Source organism: Vitis riparia, chromosome 11 (genome assembly GCF_004353265.1).
Source record: "Vitis riparia cultivar Riparia Gloire de Montpellier isolate 1030 chromosome 11, EGFV_Vit.rip_1.0, whole genome shotgun sequence".
NCBI lineage: Eukaryota > Viridiplantae > Streptophyta > Magnoliopsida > Vitales > Vitaceae > Vitis > Vitis riparia.
The window spans coordinates 13,594,665-13,608,870 of record NC_048441.1 but is presented as its reverse complement, the minus strand read 5'-3'; the positions used below and the strand labels follow the sequence as shown (position 1 = coordinate 13,608,870).

General features: G+C 33.1%; 2 protein-coding genes across 3 annotated transcripts; one reads left to right on the top strand and one right to left on the bottom strand.

Annotated features, from left to right (window-relative positions):
- Positions 1 to 4,984: 4,984 nt before the first annotated feature.
- On the top strand, positions 4,985 to 10,965 carry LOC117925041 (pyrophosphate-energized vacuolar membrane proton pump-like). Its single transcript, XM_034843851.1, has 8 exons — positions 4,985 to 5,352; positions 6,649 to 7,223; positions 7,315 to 7,694; positions 8,216 to 8,302; positions 8,388 to 8,718; positions 9,168 to 9,578; positions 10,264 to 10,323; positions 10,424 to 10,965. Exons 1-8 carry the CDS (start codon positions 5,112 to 5,114, stop codon positions 10,631 to 10,633), a joined length of 2,295 nt encoding a protein of 764 aa, XP_034699742.1. The 5' UTR covers positions 4,985 to 5,111; the 3' UTR covers positions 10,634 to 10,965.
- Positions 10,966 to 11,425: 460 nt separating this feature from the next.
- Positions 11,426 to 13,873, bottom strand: LOC117925042 (protein SRG1-like). Of its 2 annotated transcripts, none has more exons than XM_034843852.1 (4): positions 13,473 to 13,870; positions 12,788 to 13,035; positions 12,383 to 12,710; positions 11,426 to 11,770 (listed from the first exon to the last, which is right to left on the bottom strand). In XM_034843852.1, the coding sequence occupies exons 1-4, from the start codon at positions 13,719 to 13,721 to the stop codon at positions 11,534 to 11,536; spliced, it is 1,062 nt and encodes a 353-aa protein (XP_034699743.1). In that variant the 5' UTR covers positions 13,722 to 13,870; the 3' UTR covers positions 11,426 to 11,533. The 2 variants fall into 2 exon arrangements, with proteins under 2 accessions (XP_034699743.1, XP_034699744.1); XM_034843853.1 differs by having other exon boundaries at positions 11,624 to 11,766; positions 13,473 to 13,873.
- Positions 13,874 to 14,206: the final 333 nt, after the last annotated feature.

The window sequence follows — 14,206 nt, the reverse complement described above, 5'->3', positions numbered from 1 at the left end:
CCTTTCGAAGAAGACACAGTTGGCGTGTTTCAAATCCAACAAGTCAGTTTTAAACACATCCAAACCATACAAGACAAGTGCTGGTAAATCTTTTATTATTTTTGATAGGACACCACAAACTGCCTTTGGAAATTTATTTATTTATTTATTTATTTTTTAAATTTTTAATTTTTTTTCCCACTCTTTCATATCACCATCACGGATTCACGGCTAGAATAATTCGCATGTTTTCCCTCCAAAAGTAGGACGATGAGTTTTTTCAAATCCATGAATATATATTCATACAATCATATCATCTTTGCAAACCCGTCGTCATCATTTCATTTTCTTCATGCAAGTTGTGATTTTATTGCAAATTTTCCCCCCGTTGAAAATGCATGCGCCATTTTGTCTTTTTATATATATTTTTTATAATAATTGAATAGAAATAAATAAAATTATAAGTATTTTGAAATAAAAAATAATTATACAAATATTATAATTTCTTTTATATCTTTAAATAAATCTAAATTTGATAAATTATTATTTTCATTTAATATTAAAAGTATTTTTAAATTTTACATGTTATTTATGTTTCGTGATTTTTTCAGAAAATCTAGTCAAAATTTTATAAGTTTCTAGTAAATGATGATAACCTAACATTAATATGTTATATAATGAAAGTATATTAATGCAAATTGTAGAGAAAACGGTTCAAACAAGTCAAACCAAGTTCCGGTAACATGTTGAACAACAAATTTTTCTAAAAGTCTTGAAAGATTTTGGTTGAATATATATATATCATGCTCCTTATTATATAGGAAGTATTTGGTACATGAGAATAGACATCTCATTCATTTCTTTTTGCGTTTTTCTAAAAGTCTTGGAAGATTTTGGTTGAATATATATATCATGCTCCTTGACATATAGGAAGTATTTGATACATGAGAATAGACATCTCATTCATTTCTTTATGCGTTTCGATATTTGAATAAATTTTATGAAGATGGAAATGTAAAGAAAAATGATTTCGATATAAATCAAATATCATTTATAAGTGAAATTTCAATTCATTGTTAGGTCGTATTCTGATTCATTTATCCTATAAAAAAAATTATAAAATATTCTAAAACTTAATATTTTATCATTGAATTTCATTCATCAAGTCGTGATAACTCTTCTTCTCATAACAAAACTATTTTTTTAATCTTATTATTTAGTAACAAAAAAACTCTTAAATTTTATTTTTTCAATAAAAAAATTATCATTATTTTATAATTAAATTTATTTTTTTGGGAATTTTATTTTAAAAATATCCTTATTGAAAGTAAACATAATTTTAATATTTTTAAATTAACTTTGAAATTTCCTTAAAAACATTTTATTTTTTATTTTCACTTAGTTCCTTTTAAATTCAAAATAAAAACAAAATATTTAATAAAATTTAAAATTTATGAAGTGTATTAAGCTCAAACTTTAAAGATTGGAGTAAAATTTTTACTTGTTTTAAATATTTTAATTAAATAAAAACTTTATTAATTTTTAAAAAAACCACAATTAAAGGCAAATCAAACAATTTGGAGCATTAATCATTTTGAGGAATCTTTGTACAATCGTTCATTGATGAATTAAGCATATTACACAATGTGTAATCATGAATGAACTTATTCCATAATGTTTGGTCAAGGGGTGATCATTAATTTATACTATTAATGAAGCCAATAATTATTTTTCTTTTTCTTAATGTCTTCAACATTATGAAATTATGAAAAAAATATATATTTAAAGTTTTATTTAGGTGTTGGTAACTGTTTTTGAAAATAATTTTTATTTAAAAAATTATATTATAATTTTATTTGTTATTAGATGGTAAATGATGATTAGATAATAATAAAATTATATTTTATAAATATTAATTATTTTTTATCTTATTTATGCAATGATAAAAGTCATGGTAAAAATGGTACTTCACTTTAAAAATCGTGGTGAAAGCGATGGTATATTTTAGGGGTATTAAAAAACTTGATTCATTCCAATGAATCCATAATCCGGGCTCAAGTGAACCCCACCCAAATCAATCAATATGAGGGCATTTTTTTTTTTTTAATAATTTTAGTTTTTCTAGATGTAAAAGCAAATCAAGAGCCCGTTACATAGTATTTTTGAAAAACACTTTTAATCTAAAAAATATTTAAAAAAAAATTAAATATTTGATAAAATTTAAAAAATATTTTTAAATTTTTAAAAATTTATTTATAATTTCATTAAAAACATTTTAAGTAAAAATATTATTAAATATATTTTCTTTGTTATAAGTGCTTTTAATTTAAAAAACGTTTTTAAAAAAAGTATATATTTGACCAAATTTAAAAAATGTTTTTAAAAATCTGAAAAATTGTTTGTATTGTTTTTAGGGAAAAAAAAATCATTAAAAACACATCAAATAAAAATAAACCTGAATTGGATCAATTCATAATTTGTCATTTAAAAATTTGATAATAAGCCAAATCAGATGAAACACATTCGTCTTTTTTCTATAATAGGATAACTTATGACATAAATCAAAATAATACTTATTTATAATGGTTTTTTCTTGTTGCATTATAATAATAACATTTGAAATGTTTAAGGTTATGGTGGATTTTGCAAAATTACTAAGGAAATTAAAATACTATTATAAAAAATAATTTTTTTATATTTGATTTTCATATAAAATTTTCTTTTAAATAAAACTTAATTAATATTATTAAAAAGATTTATATATATTTAAATTATTTAACTTTTATATAAAAAATCAAATAAATAATTTTTTTAAATACTATATAAAAATAATTTATTAATTTTACATTTATTTTTTATTTTTATCTTTTTTTTTTCTTATACTATTTTTGCATTTTCTTTGGAACTTTCTAGAAAACTGAAACCATGGACAACCACGCCTTCTTAAAATACACCAAGCCTTTAAATTTTGAGGAATATTGTATTTAAAAAATTAAAAGTTATTTTTTATTTTATCAAATGTCCTCCCGCAAATTTGTACTATTACCCAGTCAAATAGGAGTTTGAATAATACCCTTTTTCAGTTACCCTACAAATTTATTTACACCGAATTAAATTAAATTAAATTAAATTAAATAGACTAAAAAGGCGTAGAAGGTGAGATCTGGGAATGGCTGTACTGGGACAGGGTGACACAATTGATTACCAAATTTAAAATAAAAAATTAAAAAGCAAGAGAGTGTGGGACCGGTGGGTCCCATAGCGACCAGTGACCAGCCATGATAACCCAGCTCCAACCTTCTCTTGATCCAACAACTCTTTTTCTTTAAGCTAATCCTGACAAGTTTCACTATTAACTACCGTCCAAACGTCCCAATTTTATTTATTTTTATTTTTATTTTTATCATTTTTAATATTATACCTTGAACTCACCCACCTCTCTCTTTCCATCCACCCACAAACACCACATCATGATATGGTCTCTAAACAAACTTACCATAGATTGGAAATTTTATTTTATTTTATATTTTGTTAGTTGCAATAAAAAGAAAAAAAAGATAAAAATAAAGGATAAGCTATTAAAAGGATGAAATCATTTTTATTTTAAAAAACCAATCCATCATATTTTTTCAACCTTAAAAATATTTATTATGGGTAAAAATACCTTTATATTTTTCTTATAAAAATAATTTTTTATTTAAATACACATGTAAATAATAGAAATTTAAAAAAATATTTACATAAAAAATGAGTTATTCTTCAAATTCAAAAATAAAAAATATTTATTTTACAAGTTTGACATATTTTCATCTGTTTTAATCTATTAATCTAAAAATAAAAATATATTTAAAATGCAAGTTTGACCAAATAAATGCAACGGCATCATTTTTTAAAAATATTTTTTACGTAATCAAATTAAAAGAATTCTTATTTTTTCTCATTTTAGAACAAGATAACAACAATAATCTTATTTTAAAAATAACTTTCATATATTAAAAATTACATATATAACCCCATTTTGATATTTTTATCATCTATATTGACAAAAAATATTAAAAAATATTTTATTTATTCGTATTTTTAATCAAATAAAGTGAACAGCTAGCATAACATGAAATCTTGAAAACATTGCGTGACGAGGAAGAATTAGGATAAGGAACTGGGAAAGAGTCCAAATGTCAAAAGCACATCTAAAAACATTAAAGCTAAAGATTCTGTAACTTTTTTATCATTATTTTTGTTCGATTCTATCTTCTACCATGGTGTTGATAACATTTATTTAAAAGAATCATAAAGCAAGGTGCCTTAAAAATCAATCACATAATCGAAACATTCAGGCATTTTGTTGTTTATGAACTTGAATAAATGTTCCCATTAATCATGGATCAAATGTGTCACCATGCAAATGTGTGATCTTGAAATTCTGCCACGAAAAGAGGATAAAGTGATAAGGAATATGGCCAGATCAGCTTCATTTTTAAGGTAATGGCGATCTTTAGACAGGACGTGGCATCTCTTTTAATTTTCGGTCGGATATGTATGGTAAGTGATAATATATATATATATATATATATATATATATATATATATATATATATATATATATATATATTAATATTATTCTTTGAGAATGTTGTTACCAACTTACCGAAGATCACCCACCGTGTCATGTGTGTAGCGCTGCCTCCCATAATTTTGTAATCAAAAGAGGCCACGTCAACAAATGATTTGACTAACAACCGAAGATTTAAAAGAAAGGAATAAATTCGTAAATTAAGGGGTTTGTGCAAATAGATCCAAAAATGGCTGAGCTGTTTTGGATTTGGCAATTAATTGCATCGTGGCAACGTGGAATTAACAAAAATGGAGCTGGAAATGGTAATTTTCAAAAATATTTTGTAAATGTTTTATAATAATAGAATTATTTTTTCACTCTCTCATCGTCATTATCGTCATCATCACTCTCTCTCTACGCTCGCATATATATAAACCATTGCAAAGCCGCGGAGTGTCAAGTATCGTGGTGGAGTAGAGTGAGAGAACCGGAGCCAAAGGCAACTCCATTATTCTCTCTCGTGTTCTCGTGATATTGGTTTTCCGGCGCCGGAGTTTGTCGGTCCGTCCGTCCGTCCATGGCGATTCTGTCAGATCTCGGCACTGAGATCTTGGTTCCGGCCTGCGCCATCGTCGGGATCGTCTTCTCTGTGGTTCAGTGGATTCTGGTCTCCCGCGTCAAGCTTTCTCCAGAGCGGCACTCGCTCTCTAACTCCAGCAAGAATGGCACTGCTGAGTACCTGATTGAGGAAGAAGAAGGCCTCAATGATCACAGCGTCGTTCAGAAATGTGCTGAGATACAGAATGCTATCTCTGAAGGTGAATTTTCTATCGCGGATCTCAGTGTTTTTAGAGATTTTTTTTTTTTTTCCCCTTGTTCGATCTGGTTGCGTTTTTGGTTGCTCCGGACTGCATGTATAGCTTTTTGTGGAATTATGGTTTTTGTTAAATAGATAAATGAATGAAAATATAATTATATGTATAATTTTTTTGGTTCAATTAAATTATTAAGATAAGCGCGATATTCTAGCTAATATTATTGTTAAGATTAGTAATAATTATTGTTATTATTATACTTATAAATTATTATTATTATTATTATTATTATTATTATTATTATTATTATTATTTGCTTTTCCGTTACTTTTTGAATAATAATAATATTAAAGATTTTTATGATGAAGATTAGTTGTTTGGATCTAGGGAATGTAGTGGAGATTTAGTGTTTTATTTGAGTTTATAAACAGTATTAATATTAGCACATGCAGTTTCAGAATGAGTCTTCAGGGTTCGGATTTTGGTCATAGCCGGGTACTTTAATGATTTAATATGATATCAGGGTTCCTCTATTTAAAAATGCCATCTTCCTATGAAGGACATAATTAATTGTACTAGATTTGGGATCCCACTATTCATGTGGATCCTCTTCATCTCTCTGTCTTTCTTTTCTGTTAGTCTAATCTCCCTCTGAGTGGAATGAGAGGTGTATGAGGTTTTTATGGAACTAACTAGTCCAGCTCTAAGAGGGATTAAAAATTCATGGGGCATTAATAATTTTTTCAAATTTATGCTGTGAACTTTAAACCAAAAAAAAAGCTTCAAATTTTAAACTAACGATTTTAACTGTGTCATGTGGACTTCAAATAGACAAGAAGAACACCAGTTACAATGTCTCATGGTGTGTTAATTTTAGCAACAGAGATGAAGAATGGACTTTTGGGCAAGGTAACTGGAAATGCAGCATTCATACAGTAATACTGGAGGAAAAAATGAAAAATGAAAAAATGAAAAGGAAAAAAAAATGCAAAAGAAGAGAAAGTGGTTCATTGTTTTCTTAGAATTGAGGTATGCGTATAAAAGGTCATTGACTACATCAGTTGTAGATGTGATCTAAATTTGTGCTTCAGCATAGCTGGTATTTACTAAATTATGAACGACTTGTTCAATTTGAGGTGTATTATCTTATGTTTTGGTTATTAGACCTTAATTTAATTTGATAATGAAATTTGATCATGATGGTAAAACCTTTTGTTTGTTTTGTTTGTCACATGCTTTTATCTCTAATCTCCGGGGAAGTTTTTGGGTTTTCTAAATTTGAATGCGTGGATGTTACAGGAGCAACCTCTTTCCTCTATACCGAATATCAGTATGTTGGAATTTTCATGGTTGCTTTTGCAATCTTGATTTTCGTTTTCCTTGGCTCTGTGGAGGGTTTCAGCACAAAGAGCCAGCCTTGCATATACAACAAAGGAGAGATGTGCAAGCCAGCACTTGCCAATGCTATCTTCAGCACAATATCCTTCTTGCTCGGTGGTTTTACTTCTCTGCTTTCTGGTTTCCTTGGGATGAAAATTGCTACTTATGCAAATGCCAGAACCACTCTGGAGGCAAGGAAGGGTGTTGGGAAGGCTTTTATCACTGCATTTAGATCTGGTGCAGTCATGGGATTCCTTCTTGCTGCAAATGGTCTTTTGGTCCTCTATATTGCCATCAACCTCTTCAAGATATACTATGGTGATGACTGGGAAGGCCTTTATGAGGCTATAACTGGTTATGGCCTTGGTGGTTCTTCCATGGCTCTCTTTGGCAGAGTAGGTGGAGGTATCTATACAAAAGCTGCTGATGTTGGTGCAGATCTTGTGGGCAAGGTTGAGAGGGGAATTCCTGAGGATGACCCGAGAAATCCAGCTGTAGGAACAAAATCCTTTGAAATTTTTTAGGTGTCCAAAAAAAGTTTGCTTCTTTGGGTTTTAATTTGTTAATTTGCTTTTGTTTTTCCAGGTTATAGCTGACAATGTTGGTGATAATGTTGGGGATATTGCTGGGATGGGAGCTGACCTTTTTGGTTCGTATGCTGAGTCATCATGTGCTGCCCTTGTGGTTGCTTCCATCTCCTCATTTGGGATCAATCATGAAATGACTGCAATGTTCTATCCTCTCATCATTAGTTCCATAGGCATTCTTGTTTGTTTGATCACCACCTTATTTGCAACTGACTTTTTTGAGATCAAAGCTGTAAAGGAAATTGAGCCAGCACTGAAGAAGCAGCTCATCATCTCCACTATTTTGATGACTGCTGGAATTGCATTTGTTAGTTGGATTGCTCTTCCATCTTCCTTCACCATCTTCAATTTTGGAAGCCAAAAGGTTGTGAAGAACTGGTATGCTCCATAATTGCTTCTTATTTTGGAAGATGTTTAACAATTATTATATTTTCATATGAATCGCTCGCATTAAGCTAGGTGGTCTTTGTTTGTCCCATGTTATTTTCCATAGCATTTGAAGGCATGAGAATTTCTGTTAGCAAAGGAGGAGCCTTTGCAGAAAACTATTTTCTTTGAGTTATAAAATCACCCTATTGCAGAATGCCCAATTGCAACATCCTCTAGACCATGGCCACTGGTTAATTAGGACAACAGACGGAATTTACTGATCCTGATGCTCTTGAAATGTTGTGTGTGATAATGTGTGCTGGATTAATTGGTACTAATTTTCCATAGAAACCTTGTCTAGGAGATTTATTTTAAATTCTGTACATGATTAAAGTAGATTCATTCCAAATATAATATGAGAAAGGATGATATAATTTCAGTTAAATGGGGCATTCAAACAGCCCCACATATTATCTATTTCAATTAATGTTGATGTGACCATATTTAAATTTCACTGTTGTGCAGAACTGGCAGCTGTTCTTGTGCGTTGGAGTTGGCCTCTGGGCTGGGCTTATTATTGGATTTGTAACAGAGTATTATACTAGCAACACATACAGGTACTGGTGATGAAGGTGTTTGTATTTCCCCTTGATATTTTGCTCAAGGACTCTAGATTAACCATATCCTGGCATTATTTTGCAGCCCTGTGCAGGATGTCGCTGATTCCTGCCGGACTGGAGCTGCTACAAATGTTATTTTTGGCCTTGCATTAGGATACAAATCTGTCATTATCCCTATTTTTGCCATTGCAGTGAGCATTTTTGTCAGTTTCAGCTTTGCTGCTATGTATGGTATTGCAGTAGCTGCCCTTGGGATGCTGAGCACAATTGCTACCGGATTGGCCATTGATGCTTATGGTCCCATCAGTGACAATGCTGGAGGCATTGCTGAAATGGCTGGCATGAGCCACAGAATCCGTGAGAGAACTGATGCCCTTGATGCTGCAGGAAACACCACTGCTGCTATTGGAAAGGTTTACATTTTTGTCTCTTAGACTGACACCAGTTCTTTGAAAGCACCACTTTTTTCTTTACATTAATTCATACCCATAATCCATCTAGTGTTCCATGGTAGCATTTCAATCAACAGGTTAATGTGTGGTCTATGCATGGTCAACAATGATTTTTTTGACTGTTTAAAAATTTGTGAAAAACATGTGTTCCCTTCTTTGTTATAGGTGAAGGGCATTTTTTAAGTTGCAAAAGAATTCTTTTTTTTGTTTTTGATAGGTACATTTTTGTCCCCATTGGGACTTGAACCTAAAGCCACCCACAAACCCTTCCCATCCCTTTACCACTAAAGCTAAGCCTCTAGGGCTGTAAAAGATAACTGTCATCAGTTTTCTGTCATACATTTATTGAGAAGATATATCATCAATGATGCATGAGACACCCCTAATTGATGTTATTCTTCTGTTTCTAGGGTTTTGCAATTGGGTCTGCAGCTCTAGTGTCCCTGGCCCTCTTTGGTGCCTTTGTGAGCCGTGCAGCTATTTCAACAGTTGATGTCCTGACTCCAAAAGTTTTCATTGGTTTGCTTGTGGGTGCAATGCTTCCTTACTGGTTCTCTGCAATGACAATGAAGAGTGTTGGAAGTGCAGCTCTAAAGATGGTTGAAGAAGTGCGCCGACAATTCAATACCATCCCAGGTCTCATGGAAGGCACTGCCAAGCCTGATTATGCCACCTGTGTTAAGATCTCTACTGACGCTTCAATCAAAGAGATGATACCACCTGGTGCCCTTGTCATGCTCACTCCCCTCATAGTTGGGACCTTGTTGGGTGTAGAAACTCTAGCTGGTGTTCTTGCCGGATCTCTTGTCTCTGGTGTCCAGGTAATGCTAAATGTAGTTGTTAGATATGTTCTCCAAAATAGGCCACTAATAAATAGCATATTCTCTGAGCCAGGTTTCAAAATACAGTTATCTAAAAAACAAGACAATGGCTTCCTCCGTTTTATTGTTATTACAACGATTATCACATATCTACTCTTTGGATTTCAAATATTTTTGAAGTAATAAATTGAATATTATTTGAAGTAATAAATTGAATATTCAAATTTCAAAGAATAAAACACTATGAATGGTAAAATGTTATGAAGTAACAGCCACTATAAGGATAATATCCAGTGGAGGAGCTAGGAATGTGCTCTAGCCTCTAGGAGGGGCATAGATAAAAGAATTATTTCAGAGGGGGCAAAAATAGGGAGAGACAATGGTATATAGTGCAGTGGAAAACATGTTTTCTCTTTAAACAAAAGGTCAAGGGTTCAAAACCCTTATTATGATTTCATTTTTTAGGGGGCATGTGCCCCTCCTCAGCCTTGGTTGGCTCTGCCAGTGAGAATATCTATTAATATTTGCCATTTTGTTAGTGTTGTATGCTTTTACTATGCACTGATGCAATGGTTTGCATTGTTAAATATTTTTGTATATGTAATAAATGTACTTATAAACCCTTTATATATGTCTCTCTCAACTATATCTTTTTGATAAGGTCTGTCCCAACTGTATTTTACAGATTGCCATCTCTGCTTCCAACACTGGTGGTGCTTGGGATAATGCCAAGAAGTATATTGAGGTAGGCATTTGATTTAACCCTGTATATATTCGCTCTTATTTTTTTTTCTGAAGAGCCTTCTCTTACACTGGATAATCTGGAATTGATTGTGGGACGGCAGGCTGGGGCTTCAGAGCATGCAAAGGCCCTCGGTCCAAAAGGATCGGACCCACACAAGGCAGCTGTGATTGGTGACACAATTGGGGACCCTCTCAAGGACACTTCTGGCCCGTCTCTCAACATCCTCATCAAGCTAATGGCAGTTGAATCTCTTGTATTTGCTCCCTTTTTTGCTGCACATGGTGGCCTGCTTTTCAAGATTTGGAAGTAGAGAGGATGTGACATACTACTGGCGCATCCAGCGATGAACCACAAATTCCCTTATGTTTTACTTTTTAGTGTCTTCCCTCACCCCAGGTCTGGTTTTTCAAGTCTTTTTCTGGTTCTTTCCTTTGTTCTGCTTTAATCTTTTTGAGTATACGTTTAGTCTGTAGTGCAAGCTTTTTTCCCCTTCAAACACAGCTGAGCCAGTAGGTAATACTTTCCCATTTTTGGGGTGAATAACAACAGTGCTGACCATAATGGTCAATGTTTTGAAGAGTTAGGACAATGTTATTCTTTCTTTTAATCATCATCATCAAGAGCTGGTTGCTCTTTTATCAACTTGCATGTGGTCGCTTGAATTTCACTGTTCTTTTCTCGTAAGTTGGGATGTTTTGTTAGGCATATGACACCTCTTTTTACATTACATATCTGAATATGCAACTTTATATTGTTTTGTTTGCCCCACCCAAGGTCCCATCATGAATTAAGATACTAGAAAAGAAGCTTGTTTATACTTGACATAGATCTGTTTTGGTGTTTCAACAAGCTTTTACATGATGGTCTATTATTTGGGTCATCCTTATTTTGATTTTTTTGGATTTTATCAAATGGATTTAACCTTTCTTCTATGCTCTCAATTGTCTGCATTGAACCATATCTTTTCTGGTTTCTCACTCAGCAGCCAGATTTTGCAAGCAGCCCCAGTCTAGACTTCTCTAGATAATACATTACACCAATGGGCAACCATGTGATGTTCTTCTTCAATAAATGCCCAAGAATTCCCTTGGGCAACTTGCTGTTCCAAAAAGAATCCATTCCAAGTAACTATTTTTATTAAAATTCCATGGATTTGATAATAACTTTGCGATATAAACCATAGGAGATGAAAAATAACAAGAAAATAAATTTAAATTTTGAGTGTATCAATTGGTCTTTTCCCTCGCTGGTAATTGTGGAAATAGAGACTAACATAATTCTTCACCTTCTTGTATAACCTTGGCCTTTGTTCATTGACCAACCCATTTGCAGGTTCAATCTCCATATCCGGATGGGGAAGAAGGAAAGTAGCCACTGAAATCCTCTCCCTTTCTGAATTTGTCACCACCCTATGTACTGGGCTCTTGAAGATTCCATTACTCGCTAGCTACGGGCATTATACGTCATAAGTTATTTAACTCAAATTTAGAACATAAGGATAAAACAATTCACTGGTTATATAACTCAAATTTAGAACACAAAGATAAAACAATTCATATAGAGGTATTAATATGGTTCGGCTAAACATGTTTGCATCAACAGATGAGAGAGGATTGTTTCACTATACCATTAAAAATATTATAGATGATAGAAACTAGATATAACTATTGGGTTCCATGTTTCCTCGTTCCTTATCTTTATACCTAAACCATGAGCCCTCTTGTTGAATCATGAGCTCTCTCACACCATTGTGTATTTCCTATTCTTCCTCCTTATATTTATACCTACACCATGAGCCCTCTTGTTTAATCATGAGCTCTCTTGCACCATTGTGTATTTCCTATTTTTTCTCACATTTGAATAATCTTTATAGATTCATCTCCATTTAATAACCTTTTTTCCTTGTGACTTAAAATATTTATAAAAATATTTCTAATAGTTTTCTTTATTTTATTAGAAACTAATATTACAATAATATATCCATTTACAAAATATTTTATTCAATATTTTTAGTTAGGAATTTAACACACTTTCCAACTGTATATGTTAGAACTTTTACCTCTGATTGATCGCCGAGATTAATGAGAAGTGCTTGAGGGATGATAGGAACTCCAACCCACTGATCATCTTTCAAGACTTGAAGACCTTCCACTTCTTTGTCTTGCAACAAAAAGGTGATTGTTGATCCATCTGCATGTGGTTTCAAGCCCAGAATAACATCAGGCCTTGGACAAACTGGGTAAAAATTGAATCTTGTAGACATCAATGCTCCTTCTCTACAGTGATCTAGAAAGCAACTATCCTCAAGGCTCAATGACTTTGCCATGGCCTTGAGAACTATTTCAGTCAACTGTCCCAGCTTCTCGGTATATTCATTTAATGTATCCCTGCAGATAAAATTTTCAAATAAATGAAAAACTTGCTTCTATATTCTTCCAATTTTGAGATGCATGGATAAAATTACCTAAAAGTATCAGGATTTTCAGGCCAAAGTTTGAGCTTTCGCTGGTCTTCTGGCCTTACCAGAAGATACAATCGGTCAGTCCAATCAAGGGTCTGATGCTCTGTGACGACTGTGTCATTCCCATACCCTTCAATGTCTTCAAGGGTTCTGGAGTATTTCTGCTTCTCTTCCATTGGAAGTGCAAAGAATTCCTTGGTTACTTCCCGCACTTTGTCTAGAAAAGAACTTGCCATTCCATGATTTATTGCCTGAAACCCAATCAACTCATGGTATACTGTAAGAATGATGGAAGATATCAAACATGCTTTTTCTTTTTTGGGTACAACAGGTTTGAAATGGAGAAAAATCATACGAACAAGCCTAAACAGTTCCCAAAAAGTCTTGTCAACAGGTTGATCAATGGGATTCTTAATTCATCTCCTGATTCATGTACTGATAAATCAGGAGATGAAGTTGATTTTCAGAATTCATAGAGGTGCTATCTTAATTGGACTCTAATATTCGACTACTGTTCATTCCGCGATGAAACACTGATTTGAGTCCTAAGAATTGGATGAGCTTGCTTCATAATTGGGTTATAATTGATGCTTAGAACTGCATGATTGTCCTATATGTAACACATCGAAAGTATGGTGAGGGTCCTAGGGAGTGAACAAATCTAATTATAATGGGGTTTGTAGCAAACCTGAAAACAACCCCATGAGCTGAGAGCTGATCTAAGTTTCTCAAGTTCTGGTTCACCTGTGGGCGATGAAGATGTGAGGAGACCAAGATCAATAATAGGAATCTCCGTCACTGGAAAAGAGGCACCGATCGGTCCATCGTCAGTGTTCTGATGGATGTAGTTTTCCGGCACTTGTTCACCGTTGATGACCAGTTGTTGAACAGGCTTGGACAGTGACTCTACTCTGGGAGGAGGGGAAGAAGCTGCCATACTGTTTGCTGCAGCACTTGGGTCCTGTTCTCTTGTCCAAGGTGAGCTTTTCTAGATGAAAGAAGATGAAAATGGATTAGGGTTCTTATTGAATTTGGGTAGAGTCCAAGGATAAGCTCATTGTGGAGGCATATCTGGACGGGTCTACGTTGCCAGGTCAAAAAGGGACTTGAATGTATAACAATGGATCAATAATGCATGAAGTTTCCTAGTAGACTTGAAAGGCAAATCTTGACTTCTATTAATGGTCATAAGAGGCCAGGCACTAGATGGTAGACTTTTAGATGAACCAGGTGTGGTTTGGGGCCTTTCCAATTATGAATAGGTTCAGAATCAGGCTCCATCCAATTTGACCCATAACTTGTGCCATGGCCCAGCTCATGCCACCACTACAGATATGGCTGCTGAGGGCTAGCATTGAAAAGATTTGTCCCTAATTGACTTTGTTGATGGGGTGTGTCGTCCACTCGTCCTGGGCTTCTGGC

Bases quoted from the DNA above. Each gene is read 5' to 3' on its own strand.
- LOC117925042 (XM_034843852.1), bottom strand. From the start codon at position 13,721: ATGGCAGCTTCTTCCCCTCCTCCCAGAGTAGAGTCACTGTCCAAGCCT. The intron at 13,036-13,472 runs GTTTGCTACAAA...ATTGGGTTTCAG, and splicing joins GCTCATGGGGTTGTTTTCAG to GCAATAAATCATGGAATGGC. The intron at 11,771-12,382 runs GTAAAAGTTCTA...TAATGCCCGTAG, and splicing joins ATCTCGGCGATCAATCAGAG to CTAGCGAGTAATGGAATCTT.
- LOC117925041 (XM_034843851.1), top strand. From the start codon at position 5,112: ATGGCGATTCTGTCAGATCTCGGCACTGAGATCTTGGTTCCGGCCTGC. The intron at 8,303-8,387 runs GTACTGGTGATG...ATTATTTTGCAG, and splicing joins TATACTAGCAACACATACAG to CCCTGTGCAGGATGTCGCTG. The intron at 8,719-9,167 runs GTTTACATTTTT...TTCTGTTTCTAG, and splicing joins CCACTGCTGCTATTGGAAAG to GGTTTTGCAATTGGGTCTGC.